At 44.6% G+C, this 23815-nt stretch overlaps 1 protein-coding gene across 10 annotated transcripts in view; it reads right to left on the bottom strand.

The window, feature by feature from the left end:
• The window catches only part of robo3 (roundabout guidance receptor 3), a 503574-nt gene that overhangs the window by 10785 nt on the left and 468974 nt on the right, over positions 1-23815 (bottom strand). For 7 of the 10 annotated variants that reach the window (XM_033049836.1, XM_033049837.1, XM_033049829.1 and 4 more), the window contains 4 exons: positions 21663-21847; positions 19317-19436; positions 16789-16989; positions 2014-2171 (listed from right to left, as the gene is read on the bottom strand). In XM_033049836.1, coding sequence (XP_032905727.1) covers positions 2014-2171; positions 16789-16989; positions 19317-19436; positions 21663-21847 — 664 coding nt within the window. The remainder of the gene's footprint in view (positions 1-2013; positions 2172-16788; positions 16990-19316; positions 19437-21662; positions 21848-23815) is intronic. The other 3 variants (XM_033049834.1, XM_033049835.1, XM_033049838.1) reach the window with 3 other exon arrangements.

The raw sequence follows: 23815 nt of genomic DNA, 5'->3' as shown, positions 1-23815 counted from the left end.
CCACTTGTGCGTCATTTGAGCGTCACGCAGATGGCCCGCGAAGATTTTGTACATCACAAAATCCTGGGGCGCGGCGCACGACGCGCGTCACTGCCTACGTAACTACGCGCAATGCGCACCATGCACGCATCACGTGTGCGGCATGACACACGCGTCGTGCGTCGTGACGCGTAAATGATGACGCATAAATTACAAACAAATGACAAGTAGGACAGGCCCTTTCCTATAATCAGAACGACTTGAACTCCGCATAATACTCGAGTGGCTCCGTATGATGGCAGCCTCGCCAACAGTCTGTCTCGTCCTATTCTTCTTTTGTTGTTTTTAATCTGTGGTTAAATGTATGTTTTTGTGTATTTTTAGTTTTGTATTATGTGGGTGGTGGGGGGGTGGGTTTGGGGAAACTTTTTTAAATCTCTTTCCTCGACGGAGATGCAACCTTTCAGTATCGTATCTCCGTCAGCACTGCGGCCTAACATCGTGGAGCTGGTGGTCCCTTTGCTGGGGATCGACCTTGGGAGCCTGCGGACTTAACATCGTGGAGCTCGCGGTCCCTTGGTTAGGGATCGACTTCGGGAGCTCCACCGCATGAGCTTCAACAGCCCCGATCGTGGCATGCTTCGATCGTCCAGAGGCGGGGGCGTCGATCGCCGGCTGCAAGAACTTTGATCGCCCCGACTGCAGATGGTTCGACTGCCCCAACCGCGGGAGTAAAGGAGGGAAGAAGATAATATGCTATTGCCTTCCATCACAGTGCGCTGTGGTGGATGTTTATGTTAATTTTTATGTAGTTGTGTGTCTTGTTGCTTTTTTGGTATGACTGTATGGCAAATCAAATTCCTTGTATGTTTTTACATACTTGGCTAATAAATTAATTACAATTACAATTACTCCAAATGTGATCTCACCAACATTTTGTACAGCTGAAACATGATGTCCCAACCCTTGTGCACGATACCTTTATCAATGAAGGCAAGTGTGCTGAACAGCTTTATCATCCTGATTACCTGTCTTACCACTTTCAGGGAACTGTGCACCTGTACCCCATATCTCTGCTCTACAATCCTACTCAGGGCCCTACCATTTACTGAGAAAGACCTGGTCTGGTTTGACTTCCCAAAATGCATCACCTAACACTTGTCCGAGTTAAATTCCATCTACCATTCCTTAGCCCACTTCACAAGTTGACACAAAGTTTTTTGCAAATAACCTTCCAGGTGGATTGGATGACACAAACATCATATATATCTGACAGTAGACATTTGCAACATTTCTCAACAAGTTACACCAGTTACAGAACTCTTGTGGAATTTCAGGGCCCCATCTTCCCAGTGTTGGTAAGAACTCTGCATTTCATCCTTTGCACAGACTTTGCCTATACACAAACAAGAACTAAAATGCAGAAACAAGACACTACAGATGCTGGTTCATAAAATAAGTCACAAAGTGCTGGACTAACTCAGTGGGTCAGGCAGCATCTCTGGAGAACATGAATAAGTGACGGTTCGGGTCAGAACCTCTCTTCAGACTGATGTGACCCTTCTTCAGACAATGGAAATGCTTTGCAGGTTAATAAACTGTGTTCCTCCTGCATAGAGTTACTGGAGATCCCCTGTGCAGAACACATCAAACGGACTAAGAATAAACGCGAGTAAATGACTAGGTTAACGAATGGTGAATGGTAATGGAGATCTCAAGAGTAAAATACAGTTGTGTTTGGAATGGGGTCAACAGACTTCCAAGTACTATCACAACATTGAAGAAACATTTAGACAGGTACATCGATAGGATAGGTTTTAGGGAGATATGGGCCAAATGCAGGCAAGTGGGACTAGTGTAGATGGGACATGTTGGTTGGTGTGGGCAAGTTGAGCCAAAGGGCCTGTTTCTATGCTATAGTACTCTATGACTATATAACAGACAGTCCATTGACACATTCCTTCTGGTGATATGTCAACAGGGACTAGATCGGCAGGTTATTGAACGATGGAGTTAGGCACCATTGCCTCCTACCTCACTGCGGTCTACTCCTGCTCCTTTGCTTCGACCTGCGACATGACCCCGTGACCCAGTTGAGCCTCTGGACGATGAGCTTCCTGTTGTGGAGCAATTGCTTGACACTTGACCCCGTTGCAGAAAGGTTGGTTTGCTGTACGGTATTAAATCATCTTCTGCAGGAGCAATTCAAATAGACCAAGAGTTAATCCAGAGGCCAAAAGTCATTGGCTCAAAATCACCCCGATTTTCTTGGCATCTTTCACAACTTCAAACAGTCTGCAAATAGTGGAGACCAATATCGTACCAATTCCCAGATTATGAGTTCAAACACTACCATGACGAGTTGTGAAATGGATTATCATTTAAATGGAGGAAGACTGCAGAACAAAGGGATTTGGGGGTCTCTGTACACTAAGCACAAAGAATTGGGCTGCACATGACACCGCAGTAGAGTGGCTGCCATAAAGCGCCAGAGCCCCCGGTTCCATCCTGATTACGGGTGCTGTCTGTACAGAGTTTGCACATTCTCTCTGTGACCACGTGGGTTTTCTCCGGGTGCTCGGGTTTCCAAAGCCATGCAGCTGTGTAGCATAATTGGCTTCTGTAAATTGTCCCTAGTGTGCAGGGTTGAACTAGTGTACTGGAATGTAGGGAAATGCCACTACAATTGTACAAGGCATGAGTGGAATCATGCACAGAACACCATCAAAAGTTTTAATCCTTGCATTATTTACAAAAATATATATTATTTTTGAAGACAGTTAGAGCATAGAACAGTGCAGCACAGGAACAGGTTCTTCAGCCCAAATTGACATATAATTATGAGTGACCATATTTTCCTAAATTATATCATGTTGGGTCTTAAAACACAATTTTACTTCGGAGTCACGTGAGTGACTACGTGAAGACCCCGCCAGCACGCGTGCGCGACATAACGTCTCACGCAGTGCAACAGCGACGGGCGGGGGTGGAGCGCCCGTCTGCGGTGTTGCAGAATCAAGTTTGTATTCTGTAATATATTTAGCCCTAGGGAGGATTATTTTGTTAAAATAAATTGTTATCGTCTGAATTGGATACATGTCTGAATACAATAACATACATCCTCCCTTGAATGACTTCGGCAGTGAGTGAAGCATGGACTGTTCCACGGCTTGAAATCACAGAGCTTTAAAATCTTCACGTAGTCACTCACGTGACTCCGAAGTAAAATAGTAAGATTAAACGAGAACTTACCAGTTTGAAGCTTGATCTTTATTTTATGAGGAGTTACGATGAGGGATTACGTGCCCTCCGCTCCCACCCTCTATTATAAAGGTCAACTGGTATATTAGTTCTTCTTATCTTACTATGTTTATTTCAATTACTATTACTGTGATTCCACACCGCTGCTTTGAAGAATGTCGTGCACGCGTAATCCCTCATCGTAACTCCTCATAAAATAAAGATCAAAATTCAAACTGGTAAATTCTCGTTTAATCTTACTATGAATGTCCTCAACAGATGTAATTACCTAAGGTTTAACACCAGCCATTTAGAACATAGAACAGTCCAGCTGAGAAACAGGTCCTTCAGCCCACAATGTCTGTGTTGAGCATATGCCGAAATAACCTAATCTCACCTGCCTGCACATGCTCCATATTCCTCCATTCCCTGCATATCCACGCACCTTTCTAAATGCCCCTTAAAAACCACTATTGTATTTGCCTCCAACGCCACCCTTAGCAACGCATTCCAGGCACCCACCACACTCTGCACAAAGCCCTTGCCCCGCACATTTACTTAAAAATTTGCCCCTTTCATTTTAAAGTAATCGCCTGCAGTCTTTAACATTTCAAAACTCGGGAGAAGATTCTAACTGTCTACCCTATCTATGCCTCTCATATTTGCATATACTTTAACCAGATCTCCCCTTAAGCGGCAGCACTCCAGAGAAAACAACCCAAGTTTGTCCAGCATCTCCTTATAGCTAATACCCTCTGATACAGGCAGCACTCTAGTATTCTACTAAACCTCTTCTTTGTGCACTCTCTCCAAAGCCTCTACATCCTTCCTGTAATAGGTTCAGAGAAGGTTCAGTAGAATGATGATAGACAAAGAGGAATGGTTTAACAGCTTGTGGTCTGTACTCCCTGGAGTTTTGAAGAATGAGAAGCAATCTTATTGAAACATGTAAGATTCCTAGAGGCTCAATGGGATAAATACTGGGAGATTTTTTTCCTTAGGGAGAATCTTTGGACCAAAGGGCATAGTCCCAGGGTCAAGGGACACCCCTTTAAAACAGAGACAAGGACAATTTTTTTCCTCTCAAACTGTTAGAACTTATTGTATCAGAAGGCTATAGAGGAATATATTTAATATATTTAAAGCTGGGTAGATAGACTTTTAATCAGAAAGGGAATCAAGGTTGAGGGGGAGAGAGAGTGGAGAAGTGGATTAGAGGGAAGTTGGATGAGCTATGATTTGTTTGGAAGGCAATACAGACTCAAGGGGGGTGAGTTTGAGTTTATTTTATTGTCATGTTTACTGAGGTACAGTGAAAAGCTTTTATTTGCATGCTATCCAGTCAGAGGAAAGACAATACATGATTACAATCGAGCTTTCCATAGTGTATAGACACATGATCAAGGGAATAACGTGAATGACGTTTAGTGCAAGATGAAGACCAGTAAAGTCCAGTGTTCTACTCCTGTTATTATTTTTTATGAAATTATTGCTTTGTGTAATTAAAAAACATCTACTTATGGATTAGTGACTCTGGAAAATGTGGTTCAGAAAGCTGCTAAAGTTGTTAAAGTCAAAATAAGTTGATTAATGTCCTTCATATACAAGGCCATAGTCAGGCAGACACATGGATCCAGTTCTAATATCATGGCAAATTGTTGGAGGAGCTCAGCAAGGAGGCAGCATCTATGAAGAGAAATGGACAGTTATTGTTGTGGGTCGGACATTTCACTCCAGCGGATGGTTCTCGACCTTATACATCGTCCGTCCATTCCCTCCACAGATGCTGCCTGACCCGCTGAATTACTCCAGCAGTTTGCATTTTTCTCCAGACTTCAACATCTGCAGTTTTTTTTGCACCTCCAGATTATGACACTGATTTATGGAGAACATTTATTTAAAGTTATTTGGATCTCAAAACCAGATACAATAATGTGCAATTGGGCAGCGTTGGCTTTGCTCGAATCTTGAGATCACAATCACCCAATGGATTGAACACTGATGTGTTTTTGCTGTGATGACTCATGTCATGGGATCTATGTTGTTCCTGTGAACAAGCAGCTAATCCTTGTCTTTCATGTTGCGTCTATAGCCTTCAGTTATGCAGCACTTCCAGGGTAATGAGTTGAAATTCAAGCCGTTGAATTGTCAGTTTTTGGATAATATCCTTAACGTGCATGCTTCGGTTTCAACGACAAAGGTGCTACCAAATGATATAAGTTTGAACTTCAAAATGGACAAGACCAGCACAGTGGCACAGCTGGTAAAGGCGCTGCCTCAAGAGTGCCAAAGACCTGAGTTCGATCCTGATCTCTGGTGTTGTCTGTGTGGAGTTTGCACGTTCTCCCTATGACCACGTGGGTTTCCTCGGTGACTCCGTTTTGCTCCCACATCTCAAAAGCATGCTGGTGTTGTAGGTTAATTGGCCTCTGTAAATTGTTCGTGATATGTAGGGAGCGAATGCAAAAGTGGAGTGACATGGAACTGATGTGAACGGGTGATCATTGGTTGGCATGGATTTATTGGCGAAGGACCTGTTTCCATGCTGTATCTTTCAATCAACGTTGGAAACTCTAATGAGTCATCTTCAAAAGCCTCCCACCTTGAGATCAGGTGAATTCCAAATTTAGCTCACCAATGTTCCCTTTGCAATCAAATAGTTCCCAAGATCAATTCCTTGCATTCATAAAGACGGGCTGTTTGGCTACGATATTAATTGGTCAAACAGAATGTTTTCTGTCTTGCTTCAAACACACAGGCAATGAGGATAACATGAGCAATTTTGGGCCCTATATCTGAGGAAGGATGTGCTGGCTCTAGAGAGAGTCCAGAGGAGGTTTTCAAGAATGATCCCAGGAGTGAGTGGGTTAGCATATGATCAGCATTTGACAGCACTGGGTCTCTACTCGCTGGAGTTTAGAAGGTTAAGAGGGGACCTCATTGAAACTTACAGAATAATAAAAGGCATAGATAGAGTGGACGTGAAAAGGATGTTTCCACTGGTGGGAGAGTCTAGGATCACAGGTCGTAGTCTTAGAATTAAAGGGCATACATTTAGAAAGGAGGTGAGGAGGAACTTCTTTAGTCAGAGGGTAGTTAATCTGTGGAACTCATTGCCACAGAGGGCCAAGCCAGCGGATATTTTGAAGGCAGAGACAGACAAATTCTTAATTGGAGCTGGTGTCAAGGGTAATGGGGAGAAGGCAGGAAAATGGGATTTTACTTCGGAGTCACGTGAGTGACTACGTGAAGAAGCCCGCCAGGCGCATGCGTGTCATTGCGCTACACGCATTGCAACTCGTCATTGTCGGGAGGAAGGACGTTCCTCCCGAACGGCAGGGTTTCGAACCTGCAACAGTAAGGTAAGGGAACATCGTTCTATACTTACCTTTTTTCTACAGAAGGCTGTGAAAGCTGGCGGGGGAGGAGTCTGCAAGCAGCAGGCAGCCAGCAACGGCCGGTGGCACGACAGTCTCCCTTAGCGGGAGTCCGTGCGAATTCAGCTCCGGTAGAGAACGCTGACAAGGGAGCCTCCGGAGCCGTCAGTCCGACAAACTCGGACAACAGCCCCAAGGACCGACGCTACAGGGGTCTGTGGGCTGCGGAAATCACAGCGGGAGGAAGGACGTTCCTCCCGAACGGCAGGTTGAAAACCAGCAACAACAGGTAAGAGATTTCCTTACCTTTTTCTTGATTGCAGGAAGGCTCCCGAGCTGCCGCTGAACAGCAGCAGGCAGCCAGCAACGAACGTCGGCACCACTATCTCCCATAATGGGAGCGAGTGCCAAACTTCACCCCAAACGGGTGGAGGAAATCGGAGCCAACAACCCACAAAGACAGAGGGTTGTATTTGTGCTCTGTCCCCTTTTTAATATTAGGGGACAAAAGGAGATTGCGCTCCTGCCGTGGCTAAGCCAGGTGGAGTAAGCGCAACAGGGGACAACAGCTGCGGCCGGAATCGGCTCCCGTAATGAGAATAGCTGTGCCCGACTTTCGCTCCCGACTCGCTCCCGCACCGGGCCGGGCGGGAGAGGGAGCAAAACTAATGTTTCCCTGCGCTAGGTCTGTACAGGAGGGGAAGTTGGACAAAGGAGTGTCCACAGTGCTGCTAGTGAAGCTGGCTGGGGGGAGACAGCTGAGTCGCAGGCAGCCGGCAGCAGCAGCCTAAGGCACGTTTATCTCCCGTTATAAGGAGAGCAGTGCCGACTTTTGGTCCCGCGCGGGCCAGAACAGCACGGCCGGGCGGGAGACCATTCAAATGGGGCCGTTGACTTGACCAGTCATTAACGGCAGCAGACGGGTTAGAATGACGCTCACCCGTAGCAATGGACCTGCAGGTAAGAGCTGCGGTCTTTTTTTTTTTGCATTTCTATGCTGATTGCAGGTGCAGAAAAAACGGGCTGCGACAAAGCTGGTGGCTAGATGGAATCAGCTGTGCACAGATGTCCTCCACACCGGCCATATCCACTCCACGGAAGGACAGTAAGGACAAAGCTGGAGAAGGAGGACCGTGGAGCAGCGGTCAGCCAGCAGCAGCCAGCGGCACTTGGATCACCCGTAGTGGGATCAGCTGTGCCCGATATCGCCTCCGCACCGGCCAGATCCACGCGGCCGGGCGGAAAGGCTAGACACAAAACAAACAAGGTCGTGGACTCAGAGGAGTCCGACTTTGAATCACCGCCGGCGGCCAGCGCCCGAGAGCGCTGGAGCGGGAAGAAGCGGTGTATGGAGCTTTGCTCCAACGTGACAGACTCCGGGACATGGAGTCGGGTCACTGTGGGCCCTATGATAACCCACAGCAGTACCTCTTTGAGAGCTGCACAGTGCTTCTATCTCATCAGAGGGAAACACTGCGGGTCAGTTCTGGGCTGACCTGGAAGAGGGGTCCGCAGAAGAAAGTGTGCAAGGGGTGCAGGAACAAGAGAACCTACTGGAACCTAGCACCCCCACGCACCCACCAGCAAAACTGGTGAAAGCTCGAAGGACCGGTACTCAAAAACATGAGTCTTTTAGGCCATGGCCCAGACCGGCCTTCTCAGAAGATGCGGGACCTCCAAAGCCAACCAAACCGTAAATCCAGACCCCAGCGCTACAACAGCGAAGAACCTACAAAAAGGCAAACCTGCCACTGGTAACTATGGAGGTAGGTGGGTCTGGTTCCCTACAAACAGTGGGCACGGAGATTGGGTGGAGATAACACTCTCTTCTGAATGCATGGAGCATGATAACAACCGATATCTACATCTTAAGCAGTATCCACGGATATACAACAGTTTATACACAAGTACAGCCCTCCAGTTCAACATATACTGAACCGAATGTTCGTGCTTTCTGATAAAGGAAATCAAAAGCGCAAGCTGAACTGAAGCGGCTTTACATAAAAGGTGTAATTGAGAAAACTCAACACGAACCATTAAAATTCGTGTCCAATATATAAACAAAAAGATGATGGTCATCGCATCATCATAGATCTAACAAAATAGATACCTTTGTTACTGCTTAACAATTAATTCCCAAAGGTTACTTCAATGGCCAGCATCATTTTAAAAGATGCTTACTATTCAGTGCCTATACGAGGTGACCACAGATGTTACTTAAATTCAACTGGATGGGACAACTCTAGCAGTATAAAGCACTGCCAAATGGGTTATCATCAGCCCAGGCTGTTCACAAAATTTTTTGAAACCAGCCCAAGCGTTTCTACGGAAACGTATAGACATGGTCATGGCATATTTAGAGGACATACTCATTATGTGCAAAAACTTTGGAATTGGCAAAACAAACTGTAACAGCCACAAAAAAGTTATTTGGGGAACTGGGATTCATTTCATCCAGTTAAATCTAAACTAACGTCTCCCACTACTATGGACTACCTGGGGTTTCACCATTGACTCAGTTCACATGTCGGTGACTCTGCCTAAGGGAAAGGCTACAGATTTAATAGAGGCTTATAAAAACCTCACTGACATCAGCAAACCATCCATCAGATTGGTAGCCAAAGTAATTGGCATAATGATGGCTGCCTTTCCAGCCACACAATTTGGACCTCTACATTACCAAAACATACAGAGAGCAAAAAACAAGCACTCTAAATTATGCAGGTCACTTTGACAGATCTGTGAAACTACCAATCAGGCTAAAATGGAACTAAAATGGTGGATAGATAACTCTAGCCTTGTTCCTATCCAAGCATTGTCAGTAACCTTTTCCATGGTACTACAAACTGATGCCAGTACAATTGGTGTGGAGCCACCAATACCAATACCACCGTGGTAGCATACATTAACCACAGGGTGGAAACAAATCGACATCATGTGACAATCTGGCCATACAAATTGGCAATGGTGTCTCCAGAAAGATATTTGGATATCAACCACTTATCTACCAGGAAGACTAAATTCAGTGGCAGACACCAGGTCCCAGTTATCAAGTTATGTTACACAGGAACCAGACCCTGGGGCAGCGGCGACAGATGCATTTTTCGCTGCATTGGAGGGGAGGGGAAATTGTTTATTTACGCATTCCCTCCTTTCCTGCCTCATCAGTCGGGTATTAAGGAAATACAACAGACTCTGCATCTGGAATTGGTAGTACCCGATTGGCCTACACAACCATGGTTCCCAGTGGTATCAAACATGGAATCAGAGACATGAACATCCCATCTGTTCTGGAATATCTGGCAGGCCTCCACTACGATGAGGGGCTCAGTTACAGTGCCATCAACTGTGCCAGAAGTGCCCTATCGACTTACCTATGGCAGGGGACAGACCATTACACTGTTGTGACTGACCCACTAGTACAAAGCCTATGAGGAGTACCAGATACTCCCATATATGGGATGTGAGTATAATCCTGAAGATGCTCAGGAATTGGTCTCCAGCAACAGTTCTGTCCTTACACAGACTGACATTAAAACGGTCATGCTAATGGTATTGGTCACGGCACAAAGGATACAGTCACTGCAAAACAAGACTGGACAACATGACTTTCTCAACGGAAAATATTACGTTTCATATTTATGAGATAGTAAGCAGAACAGAAAGGGATCAGCAGGCCTCTATATACAATTAGGTCATACCCAACAGATGACCATCTGTGTACAATAAAACATCTGTCGTTACACATGGAGAAAACGAATATCCTAAGAGGCAATGAAAAGGCACATTTTTTATCAGCCACTAGCAACCACACCAAGAGTGAAGGTCCAGACCATCTCAAGATGGCTGAAACAGTTGCTAAACACAGGCTGGGGTGGATACTAAAATTTTTTAAATCTCTTTCCACCAGGGCTGCAGCTACATCGGCAGCGATACAGTTGGATGTACCAATGGACCAATTTCTCAAGGCAGCAGGATGGTCTGGAGGGGAAAAACATTCCAATTATTTGTAATAAACCAGTAATGAAACCTGGAACATTTGCAGAAACAATTTAAGTTCTGTAAATTAATTTAAACCCATATAAAGGGGTTATAAACGTGTATAAAAAATTTATGATTTCAATGTCGAATTCATGTCCAAATTATGTTAACACAATCCTCCCAACAGTCAAGGCAGACGTGATGCATGGACTCGTTCCACGGCATGAAATCACAGAGCTTTAAAATCTTCACGTAGTCACTCACGTGACTCCGAAGTAAAATAGTAAGATTAAACGAGAACTTACCAGTTTGAAGTTTGATCTGTATTTTATGAGGCGTTACGATGAGGGATTACGTGCCCTCCGCTCCCACCCAGATCATATACTTAACTGGTACCTCTTCTCTAATCTTACTATGTTTAGTGATTACAGTTATCTGTGGTTCCACACCGCTGCTTTGAAGAATGACACGCATGCGCCTTGCGGGCTTCTTCACGTAATCCCTCATCGTAACTCCTCATAAAATACAGATCAAACTTCAAACTGGTAAGTTCTCGTTTAATCTTACTATTAGGAGGCAGAGATCAGACTCGATTGAATGGTGGAGTATAGGCTTGATGGGCCGAATGGCCTAATTCTACTCCTATAACTTGTGAACCTGTGATAACTCGGTTTGGGAAACCATAAAGACTTATCACCCCGTCCTCTCATTTGGATGTTGAATAAGAGGTTAGGGAGCAAGGCAGCCGGAATAATAGCTGCAACTGAGAATAAATAAAGGACTTGAGGTAAATTAATACTGATATTAAAATGCAAAAGAGAATGTTGGAAACAATCAGCAGGTTAGGCAGCACCTTAAACAAATTAGTTAGTTTTACTGGAGAGAAGGAATGGGTGACGTTCCGGGTCGAGCCTTCTTCAGTCTGATGAAGGGTCTCGACCCGAAACGTCACCCATTCCTTCTCTCCAGAGATGCTGCCTTTCCTGCTGAGTTACTCTAGTTTTTTGTGTCTACCTTTGGCTTAAACCAGCATCTGCAGTTCCTTCCTACACATAGTTAGTTTTACACTCTTTAGTGAGGGTGTCAGGGGTTATGGAGGGAGGGGAGAATGAGAATGAAGTTGAGAGGGAAAGATAGATCAGCCATGATTGACAGGTGGGGTAGACTTGATGGGCCAAATGGCCTAAATCTACTCCTATAACTTCTGAACTTATTTCATATTTCCAGCATCTGCAGTTTTTAATTGTTTGATTTTTCACCACTGATATGAATCTATTTCTTCCCTATGTAGATCTCATTACATTCTCACAATTAGCATCATGTGTCGCTGAATGTATCTCTACTCTTTCAATCCAGTGTCTTCTCACTGTAGAGTTCAGCACCTGTATTTCTGTGCCTAACCCCTGTCCCACTTAGGAGACCTAAACAGCAACCTCTAGTGACCTTGCCCGCCATCCTAGGTTTCCATGAGGTCACCGGAGGTTTGGTCACTCTCCCTAATGGTAGAAAGTGGTTTCCGCGTGGTCGAGGCTTCATCTAGGTTGCTGCTATTTTTTCATCATGTTTAAAACCGGCCTTGATTCAAAATAGGTTGCCGTTTTAAAAATCGATAATTTTTTAGTCGCAGGTCTAGTCGAAGCCGGTTTTCTTCATAGTTGAGGAAGGTTTTCAACATATGCGTGGGAGGTGGTAGGAGGTTGCAGGTCACCTTGACCTTGATTTATTTTTGGGTGGGGGGCAAGGTCACCAGAGGTTGCTGTTTAGGTCTCCTAAGTGGGACAGGGGTAGACTATACTTACCGACCATCTTAGTACGAATGCTGATCTTGGCAACTCTCCCAACTAAGCACTAAGAAAGTTGACTTCAGCACCACTGGTGTTAATGACGATTATCTACTCTGTCAGCCATGGAAATCGTTTTCACAACACTGTTGAAAATGCTTACTGTTTAAAATATGTCTGTCTAAATAAATGGTACGGTACACTGGAATGATCAGCGGAATGATTCAAGTCCAGTGAGCAACACTGAACCAATATTTGATGGATGTGGGTCGACACAAAGTGCTGGAGTAACTCAGCGGGTCAGGCAGCTTCTCTGGAGAAAAAGGACGGGTGACGTTTTGGGTCGGGGCCCTTCTTCAGAATCGAGAAGAATCAAGACTTAAGTCTGAGGAAGGGTCCCGACTCGAAGCATCATCTACCCTTTTCCTACCGAGATGCTGCTTGTCCCATTGAATTACTCCAGCACTTTGTATTTATCTTTGGTATAAACCAGCATCTGCAGTTCTTTTCTACAATATTGATGAATGTGGAATGGGTTTCCTCCGTGTTTTGTTCAGGATTCCGGCATCTGCAGTTCCTTGTTCCTCTCTTCCATTAAAAATGTAAGCAATGTAATCTACAATTTGTCTGTGTTCAATATCTCATTGCCTCGGTCTGTTAGTGTTTGTAATAATTTTACCGAATTTTCATTAACAAAAGGCACCTTGATAACCATCATCACAGGATGGAATTAATGGAATCAATTAACTCTAATTCCAAAGTACTATCACACCATGGTTAATACATCTCTTATTTTACAGCTAATTTAAGGCTTTCTTTGAAATTTAGTGTTGACCCAGTCTCTTTGCTGTAAATATCTTAGATCCAATCTGTCAAGTATTGGGAAATTATTGCAAAGGAACTAATTGAACCACAACCTTGCTAAGAGAACTTTATTTCATTTAGATTTATATTCCATCAAGGACAAAAGATTATGAATCTTTCAATATCATAAGAATTGCTTTTCTTCCACCATAAATAACGCTAATGAAAGCAGCCTCCTCTTGACAGCATGATTGGAATCAGCAACTTCAAAGAGGCCACTGTTGCCATAGAGGCCCAAACAGTTTGGATGAACTTCTATCATCTGTCTATAAATAAATCTACAGGTTTACCGCAAAGGACGTCAAAAGCGAGTATCCTTCTCCGGGTCGGCTAATGTATGGAACACGGGACGGCAGGAACAGGAGTAGACCTGCACCAATATCCAGCATCATGGCTGGTCTTATAAATTAAACAGCAGTCCAGATATCCTTCTGATATCAGGTTTCAGTCTGCCAAACTCTAACAGTGCCAACATCCACATTTTGGGGGAGAGAATTTCAGATTTCTCCCAGCCTGAGGGTGAGAACATGCTTCTTAGTCTCAATCTTATTCCCAATCTTCTCATCACAGTGGAAATAGTTTGTCTGTTTCTACCTGAATCATCTATTTAGCTATTATATTGTAAAAGATGATGATCTGGCACAATTACAACTTTGCTGATGTTCTGGAGTACTGGATGTTATTTAGAATCATACCCTAACACACTTCCATTCTTTTTTTTGTTGAGTATTATAATACATTTTCTAGTGAGCCGGGTAACATCAAAGTGTGTACACAAACTGAAGTCCTGGTGAGTTGAAATGGTGGATGGGTATCAGAAGCAGTTGCATAAGCAGTGATATTATGCTCGGAGCTCCAGCATCATTCAGATTGAAAACGTTCCAGCAAACCCGATGGTGCTCAGCTGTTGGGGCTGAGGGTGATGCAGTGTAGTTGTCCAGGGCTGATTAGTGGAGGTTAATGAATGAATTATATATAACAAAGGCAGCAGGAAATGGACAGAGCCTTCAGCTCTCACAATTCAGCAGATCATATTGAAGACCTGCAGTCTTAAGGGGCTGTCCCACTTGGGAGACCTAATCCGCGGGTTCTGATGAGTTTGCCCTCGGCTCATACTCACAGCATGGTCCACACGAGGTCGTAGGAGGTCTTTGTAACTCTCCTTCATGCTCGAGAGTGGTCTCCGTACACTTGAGGCCTCAGCTAGGTCGTGGCGCATTTTTCAATATGTTATAAAATGCCCGCGAGCAAAAAAAGGTCGCCGTGGAAAAAAATCGATACTTTTTTTACTCGTAGGTTTAGTTGTAGTAGGTCGGCATGTTAGTCGTAGGTAATCGATGGTAGTCGAAGGTAGTCGAAGGTAGTCGTAGATAGTCTTCATCATAGTCGAAGGGAGGTCGAAGGAGATCGAAGGAGGTCGTTTTCACTCTCCACTATCCCGTGTGCGGACGTGGCGCCGACGGACGAGAAGCCGAAGCAAAGAAGTCGAAGCCAAATAACCGAATGGAAATGAGGCCGAAATGCCAAAAAAAAGAAAGAGTACGAAGACGAAACGCCAACTAACGGAAAGGATGGGGCGCCTAAATGCAAACTAACCGAAAGGGCGGGACGCCTAAAAGCCAACTAACCGAAAAGCTGCGTCGCCTAAAAGCAAACTCACTGAATGGCCGCTCTGTCGAAACGCCAACTACCCGAAAGACGGCGTCGCCTACAAGCCAACGAACCGACTGCTGCTCAATAGAAAAGTCCAATAACGGACATGACATTGCGAGGGGGCAGGACTTGTCAGCGATTGGTCCAGACCCCTGTGTCCATCACATCACTGTGGAGGGATGAACATTGTCCCACACCTCCGCTCCACCCAACCCGCAGCCCGCGGAGGGTGGCTGTGGGAGAGTGGGGGCTGTCCCGAGGGATGCGCACCTTCGGCCGCTTTCAACTTGGTGCTTGGGTTCAGATTGCCCAGTCACCTATGGCTTGTGTGGGAAAATGACCACCACGCTCCCGTCTCCCCCTTCCCTCTCCCCCCTTCTCTCTCTCCCCCTCTCTCTCTCCCTTCTCTCTCTCCCCCCTCTCTCTCTCTTCATGTCCACTTCATGTGATATCAAAGGACAGCTGACAATACTGGATACGCCAAAGGCAATGCAACCAGACAATACCCCAACTGTATTACTGAATACCTGCTCAGTGCCATTTTTTAGTGAGGGTACCCGGCGAGTGGTGGCAAACTAACACCTCTTCAAAAGTTAAAAAGGAGAATTTTTAACATTGCAAAAAAAACGTAACTTTAACACATAAAACATTAATTAAATTGGGTATTTAACTTATAACATTTTATTTAATTTAACGAGAGGATGATGATCCTCCATAAATACCAACAGCAAGGAACGATATGAGTATTGGCACCATTTAATCTACAAAAAAAGCACTGCCTATGCCCCAATCTAGTTGCATCTGTGGCCCAGCTGTTCCATCTTAGTTATTACACAGACATCAAAATAGGCCAACGGTATCATTTTTATAAATAGCAGGACAATTCCCATTTGGTTAATTACTACCCAGTGTACTCTCAATCTTCAGCCATGGGACAGAGGGTGGCATCAACTGTGCTTTCAAGCACTCTCCAATAACCTACACATTTTTCCCCAGCATTGGTTGCACCAGGACCACTGAGGTCCAGACTTCATCATATACTTGGTCCAAGGTCCAAAGAGCTGAATTCCACTGAAGAGATGCAATGACTGACCCTTGATAGCATCAAGACATCAAGATAAATCTGAAATCAGTCAGCATCAAAGGTGAAACAACCCAGGGGTTTGTGTCAGACCTCAGAAAAGGAAGATGGTTGTGGTGGTTGGAAGTTGATCACATCAACCTGAGGACATCACTGAAGAAATCCCTTCCAGCAGTGCCCTATGTATAACAATCATCAGCTGCTTCATCTATGGCTGTGCAATGTTCAATCATATTCACAACTCCACAACAAATGAAGCGGCCCATAACTACATTCAGCAGAACCTAGACAATATTCAGGGCTGGGGTGATAAATGGCAAGTGATATATTTAATCGAGCAATGACTATCTCCGATAAGGGAGAGTAAAACCACCTACCCTTGACATTCAAAGGCAGTGCTACCATCAAATCCATCATCATCAATATTGTGGGGATCACTGTTAACTATAAAGTCAACTGGACCAGTTAAATTAATACCATGCTGCAAGAGCAGGTCTGGATCTAGGTATCCAGTGGTGTATCCTGATGCTCCACATTCTACGAGGAAGGATTCAGGACCATGATGGAATACTCTCCACCTGCAGAGTTGAGTGCAGCACCCAACAACTCCCAAGAAGCTGAAAACAATCCAGGACAATCTCTTCCCAGGAGACAACATGGCATCAGAGTCCATCATAACTCCATGGGTCAAGTTACCATCGATAATGTTTTTTTTGCAGTTCAATACTTTTGAAGAAAAGCAAACGTCCAGAGCGCATCCTAAGTTATTAAAAGTTGTTACACCTAAGGTCTAATCGCCGTTGTCCATTGTCGAGGTCTTTCTTCTGCTCACCATTTTTGTGTCGAGAAGATGCTGCCCTGCTGTGGGGATGTGCGCTCTCTGTTCGTTGATCAGCTGATGGCCTCCTCTCTGTGGACGAAGCACTTCCATCATGGTCAAGCGAGGTCCCACTGGTCTCCATTCCATTGGGCTGTAAGTAAGGAGTCTCCACAACTCCATCAGCTGGGGGAGGTTCAGGTGGTGGTGGCAGATCTGTCCAAGGCAGAGATAGAGTGAGTCAACAAAAGCTGGCTATGTCAGCCTTCCAGCTTAGCGAAAGATCTGCCCCGACAGTGAATCTATGAGTCTTGTAGAAAACTGGCATGCGGGACCATCAAAGAGTCAAAGTGCTAGAGCTCTTTTGGCCCTTTGATGTCCCATCCTGTCAGTTATCCAACTCACTAAGCCTAGCATCTAAGTCGAAAATCATAGTTGTACCTAATGCCATTCTACATCCCTCTGGCCCTGCCATTCATTGTGTATGTCCTTGCCTTATTACTTAGTGGAACATTTCTTTGTAAGTAAGTCTTATGGCAGTTACACGCTCCCTTCAGTGGATTACTGCATTTCTCAGCTCATTAGAGACATGGACATAGAGATGTACAACAAGGAAACAATCTCTTTGGCTCACCAAGTCAATGGCCACTTTCACTCAACCGTTTACACTAACCCTAAAATGATCCCATTTTGATTCTCCCCGTGTTCTCGTGAGCTTTCACCAGATACCAGCACCTACCCTACACACTAGATATATTCACAGTGGCAAAATTAACTATCAGCCCGCAAGTCTTTAGGATTGGGTGGAAACTGGAGCATCAAGATGAAAGTCTTGTGATCACAGGGAGAAGATGCAAACTCCACAGAGACAGCATTGTAAGTCAGGATTGAACACGCCGAAAGAACTGTGAAGCAGCAGGTCTATGTGCTTTGCCCCCGAGTTGGAAGGAAAGGAAAAAGTTTCCAACACAGTTGTCCTCTCGAAAGCAAAGATGCCAAGCAGCCCAGCGTACATAAAAGCAAAGAAGACTTTCTAAAGCTAGCACGTGGACAAGATGAATGATGCGTGCATCGCTGATATATTATTTGGGAAGACGGCCTGCGTTACAAGTAAGCTCCATTTAAAAGATGTTAGTAAAAGATATCGAGCAGCATTCATCAATGATTGTGGAATATGAGAAAGAGTAACTGATGATGGAACAACATATTAGAATTTACTGTGGAAATGGATCCAACATCAGTGGGTTGAGTAACTCCTTCATGGACACCCATGGTAGCAAGACAGCACCTCAGATCACCCTCCATCATCAGCCAATATCCTTTACAGTTACTGCGTTTATACCTCTTTTCCAGAATCGGCTTGTGGTCACCAGCAGAAATGCAGTGTGTGGAAAAGTCTTACCAAATATTAAAAGCTATATTGCAATCATCATTGTTACGGAAGGGTGTCAACCAGTTTGGATGGCAGAGACCTTCCTATCTTCCAACTACAGTATTTATACTCATTTGCTTCCCAAGTTTACTGCCTAAAGAATATCAGGTTCAAAGCATCAGTAATGAAGTAGCAAGGTGTGGTACAAGCAAGATGCCAAGCAAAAAGCAGAGAGTAGCGGTTCCCTTTCCCATGACTTTCAGTCTGAAGAAGGGCCTCGACCCGAAACGTCACTTGTTCCTTTTCTCCAGAGATGTTGTCTGACCCGCTGAGTTACTCCAGCTTTCTGCGTCTATCTTTGGTGAGTTGAGGGGCTTGTTTCTGTGCTGTACAATTCTACAACTCGATAGATGCATTTGTCTAATAAATTGCAATATAGTTTAGTGAGCTGAACTTGTTTGGTAGGAAGAAGAAAGAGGCCACATAATGTTTGGAAAGCAATTATACAGGTATATGGACCAGACTAGCAAAACGATACAGATTCACCAAAGATCGGTAACAAGGTGATAAATCTAGCGGAACCAATTTAAAAAAAAATCACTCTAGATCATTTTGAGAATTGAGAATATAGAATCTTTCTTGGACCACACAGTTCTGGGATTTCAAATTATAAAAAATGTATTTCATAACACTAGAGAGGATTTAATAAAATTGCTAGAATTATATCAAAATTGGAGGTGATTATACGCAAAATGTTTGAACCATTGAGTCTCTAAAGAACTGAGGACCAGGGGCGGGGTCAAGGAGCATAGATGGGTGGCTCATTAAACTGTAATTCAATATTTTCTCCAATGAAGTGGTTTCACTTCAACTTGGAGGCTTAATTCTATCTTACATCTTTATTCAGTTAACTCCTGTTTCATCAGAACACCAACTTGGTCTCAACTCCCTTGCTTAACACGGCAGGAAACTAAATATATTTTACAACATTAAATTGAGTTAAAATGTTGATTGAGTAATAAATGTAATTTCCATTGAATTAGGACCGTTCCCTGACGTGTCGAGGATAAAGCTATGTGGGATGTGGAAGGAAAATAAATTGGCTCACCGTGTTTAGTTGGTCTGAAGAGAACATGAAACATTCATAAGTCAAAACTTGGCTGGAACCTACCTCCTTGAGAGATATCCCGGCGATACGGATTCTGCTTAGCTTTCTTTTTTGCACGAGCTTTCTGGCTGGGTGGGGTGTTTATGTTGCTGCCCCCTATCACAGGCGTGTGTCTTGTCTTCCCTAGATACAAAAGAGATGGAATAATTAAGGACAGAAAAGCACTAACTTTGGGTGGCGCGGTGGCACAGTGGATGAGTTGCTGCCTTAAGCCCCGTCACACTTTCATGGCCTAATTGGCGACTTCTGCCGAGTTTGCCCTTGACTCATACTCGCAGCATGGTCGTCACAAGGTCGTGGGAAGTGGGACAGGCCCGTTACAGTGCCAGACACCTGACTACGGATGCTGTCTGGACGGAGTTTGTATGTTCTCCCTGTGACCATGTGGGTTATCTCCAGGTGCTCCAGTTTATCTGAAGTTGAATCTGAATCTGAATCTGAATCTGAATCTGATTTACTCCTCCATTCTAAAAACGTATAGGTTTATAGGTTAATTGACTTCAGTAAAATTGTAAATTGTCCCTGATTTGTAGGATAGTGCTATTGTACAGGGTGATCACTGGGTTGGCATGGGCTCAGTGGCCCGAAGAGCCTGTTTCCGTGCTGTATCTCTGTCTAAAGTCTAACTATTGTTGCTGGGGAGGACATGAAAGTGAGAGTATGATTTTGTAGGTTCATTCCACAACTAAATTACTTCAAAAATATATAACTTATTGAGCGCAATCACTAAATGAAGGTGGGAGCAAAAATAGAAACTAGGAAGACGATATATTCAAATTTTGTTCATAAAGTACAAATCTAAAACTCAGCAATGTTCAAAATGACTAAACACATGAATGGAAGGTAAATGTGAACACGAATAAGTCACTCCAGCCTGCCTTGCATCTCCATATAACCATGGCTTGTCAGACCCAGGCCTCAACTCCTCCTTGTCCCAGATCCCCAATAGCTCTGATTCATCATCTTTTAAAAAAATATCAAGATCTTCTTTATCACCTCCCCATTTGATCTATCCTCTATAATCTCTGGAATACAGAAATGAAGAGATTCACCAGCACCAGTGAAATGCCTACACTCCTCAGTTTCAAGATTCAGGATTCAAGAGAGTTTATTGTCATGTGTCCCAGATAGGACAATTAAATTCTTGTTTTGCTTCAGCACAAATAACTGCTGCAATAAAACTCATGCCTTGGACACAGTAGCAGAGCGGTAGAGCTACTGCCTTACAGTGCCAGAGACCCAGGTTCGATCCTGACCATGGGTGCTTGTCTGTACAAAGATTGTACGTTCTCCCCTTGACCTGTATGGGTTTTCTCCGAGATCTTCGGTTTCTTCCCGCACTCCAAAGACGTACAGGTTGTAAATGTACAATCGTCCCTAGTGTGGGTAGGGAGGAGTTAATGCGCGGGGATCGCTGGTCGGTGCGGACTCGGTGAGCCGAAGGGCCTGTTTTCGCCCTGTATCTCTAAACTAAACTAAACTAGACTTCCTGGAGTAGGAGAACCTCACTGAACACGAATCACTCTGCCTCAGTAATCCAGCTTTATTGATTTGTGGCTACATTGAACATCAATGCAAAATATTGATTACAAAATTGGACTGAGGATTCTCCATCAATGGCTTGACCTCCATGCAATGTCATTTAATCCAGATCACAACTAGTTTTAAACAGGTTAAAAGGATATCTGCTGCAAAACTGTCATATGTCCATTTGTGAAGCAAAGAATAGTCATAGAATCCTGCAGCATGGGAACAGGCCCTTCGGCCCACTGAGTCAGCCATTAACATTCATTTTAATTCTCCCCACATTCTTCTCCACCCCCCCCTCCAAGATTCATCTCCATACACGGGATGATTTAGAGTGGACTATTAACCGATCAACCTTTGTGTCTTTGGGATGTGGAAGGATGTGGCAGTGCACCTGGAGGAAACCCTCACAGGAAGAACGTGCAAACTCCACACATACAGAAGCAGAGGTTAGGGTTGAAGCCAGCTCTCCAGTGCTGTGATTGGGCAACTCTACTAGCTGTGCTGAAGACAGACAAAAAATGCTGGAGTAACTCAGCGGGTCAGGCAGCATCTCTAGATAAAGGAATAGGTGACGTTTCGGGTCAAGACCCTTCCTCAGACTGAAGAAGGGTCTCGACCCGAAACATCACCTATTCTATTTCTCCAGAGCTGCTGCCTAACCCGCTGTGTTACTCCCGCATTTTGTGTCTACCTTTGGTGTACCTTCTTACTCGATTAGCTGTGTCACTGGGGTGCCCTGATTGTGGCCAATGCCCACCTTCGCTTTACGGGAATAAAGGCTGTTGCTTCTACCATCCATAAACGAGTGGCGTGCCTCACCTGCTCCAGGTACGTTGACGTTCTCACTGCTGTTGATCATAGTCTGGCTCGGGTTGCGTGTGTGCCCATGCCGATGGGGGCCCGCTGTCTCTGTGGCAGCCTCGTTCCCATTCCCGCTTGAGTGGCTCTGCGATGGCGGAGGGGTTGGCGGTCTGGGCAGAGGGACTGGGCCCACTGGGAGTCTCCTGAAAGAGGAGTGGAGAGCACCAACACAGAATAAGTCAGACAAGCCCCACAATTATATTCAGACAGCTCAACTGACGAATGTGAATGAATGAATGAATGAATACGTTTATTGGCATATTCACATACAAGGAATTAAATTCACATACAAGGAAATTGCCTTGGTGCTCCGCCCGCAAGTGACAACATGACATACAGTGACAGTTAGGAATGACACATAAAACATTAAACATTAATAATAAAATATTATTAATGTACTGCCCTTATAAACAGCTCCTGTCATATCCTTCTGCGTGGGCCTGTTGGATCTCCCAGTTGCTAACCATTTTAACTCAATTTTCCATTCCCAAACTGACCCTTTCTGTCCTGGGCCTCTTCCATTGCTAGAGTGGGGCCACATGCAAACTGGAGGAACAGCACCTCATATTCCGCTTGCATAGTTTACAGCGCAATGCCATGAACATAAAATACTTCAATTGTAGGTAACGAGCCAGCACCGCCATTCAATGTGACCATGGCTGATCATCCCCAATCAGTACCCCGTTCCTGCCTTCTTCCCATATCCCCTGACTCCGCTATCTTTAAGAGCCCTATCTAGCTCTCTCATCGTCAGCCTTCGTTTCCCCCAGCCCCTCCCCATCCGTTTTCCCCCTCCCTCACAGCCCCCCAGACCCCCACCGTCCCCCCAGTCTGTTCCCCCCTCCCTCCCTCTTCCAGCTGCCTCGCCCCTACTGCAATCAGTCTGAAGAATGGGCCCGACCAGAAATGCCACCTATCGAGATCCTCCAGTGATGCTGACTGACCCACTGAGTTAGTCCAGCATTTTGTGTTTGTTTTGGTAAACCAGCATCTGCAGTTCCTTATGTCTCCTGTCATTTTGTGGTAGATTCCCATAAGAGTATGGACAGGAGACACCCTTAAGGCACCACCTCCTCTCCACCTTCCTCCCCTCCATTGATAAAAATACATCTATTGATGCTCTTGAACACATCATCAGTGATGTAACCTGGGGTCAATAGATGTATTTTTATCACTGGGGGGGGGGGGGGGGGGGGGGGGGGGGGGAATTATTATTAAAAGCTGAGTTATTATTGTTATTAACTAATTGTTATTAACTAATTGTTATTATTAGTTGAGCTTGGGAATTATTATTAAAGGCTGAGTTGAGGCCTCCAGATTATTAAAGGCTGAGTTTTCTCCAGCAATAATCACAAAAGACTAATAAAATCATTAAACACAATAAAAAATTAATTCTGCTCACATGGTTGAATCCCTTTGACAAATCTACCCAATTAGCTCCTAACCCTTGGTCTTTCCTCATACATTCTTCCCCTTTAAATATTTCTCCTCTTCCCTTTGTAATGTTTATTGTATTGGAAACTGCCTCCAGCTCCCTTTCAGGCAGTCCATTCACATCAGAGCATCACACAGCATTAAACAAAAATTACCCGATTCCCCGTCTGTCTCCGCGGCCAATTATTGTCAGGCAGCCGCCATTGGTTAGTGCCTTATCCACCCATAGAAATAATTGCCCATTATTTGCTCTATCAAAAGTCTCATTACCTTCAACAACCTCATTACATATCTCTTCTGTTCTGTTTATGCGGAATTTGTTCAATTAAAACAATTTGATTGATTCAGGATTGAGTGTCAGTTTTCTGGGGAGAATATTGAACAGTGAGGAAGCAGGAGTTTTTAAAGAGACCTGCGTCTATTCTTTAAAGCACCAATTGATTATTTTTTTTAGTTTAATTTAGTTTAGAGATACAGCGCGGAAACAGGCCCTTCGGCCCACCGAGTCCACACCGACCAGCGATCCCCGCACATTAACAGTATCCAACACACACTAAGGACAATTTACACTTATACCAGGCCAATTAACCTACAAAACTGTACATCTTTGGAGTGTGGGAGGAAACTGAAGATCTCGGGGAAAACCCACGCATGTCACGGGGAGAATATACAAACTC

This window comes from Amblyraja radiata, chromosome 33 (genome assembly GCF_010909765.2).
Source record: "Amblyraja radiata isolate CabotCenter1 chromosome 33, sAmbRad1.1.pri, whole genome shotgun sequence".
In the NCBI taxonomy this organism is placed as follows: Eukaryota; Metazoa; Chordata; class Chondrichthyes; order Rajiformes; family Rajidae; genus Amblyraja; species Amblyraja radiata.
This window is presented reverse-complemented; position numbering and strand designations above follow the sequence as displayed.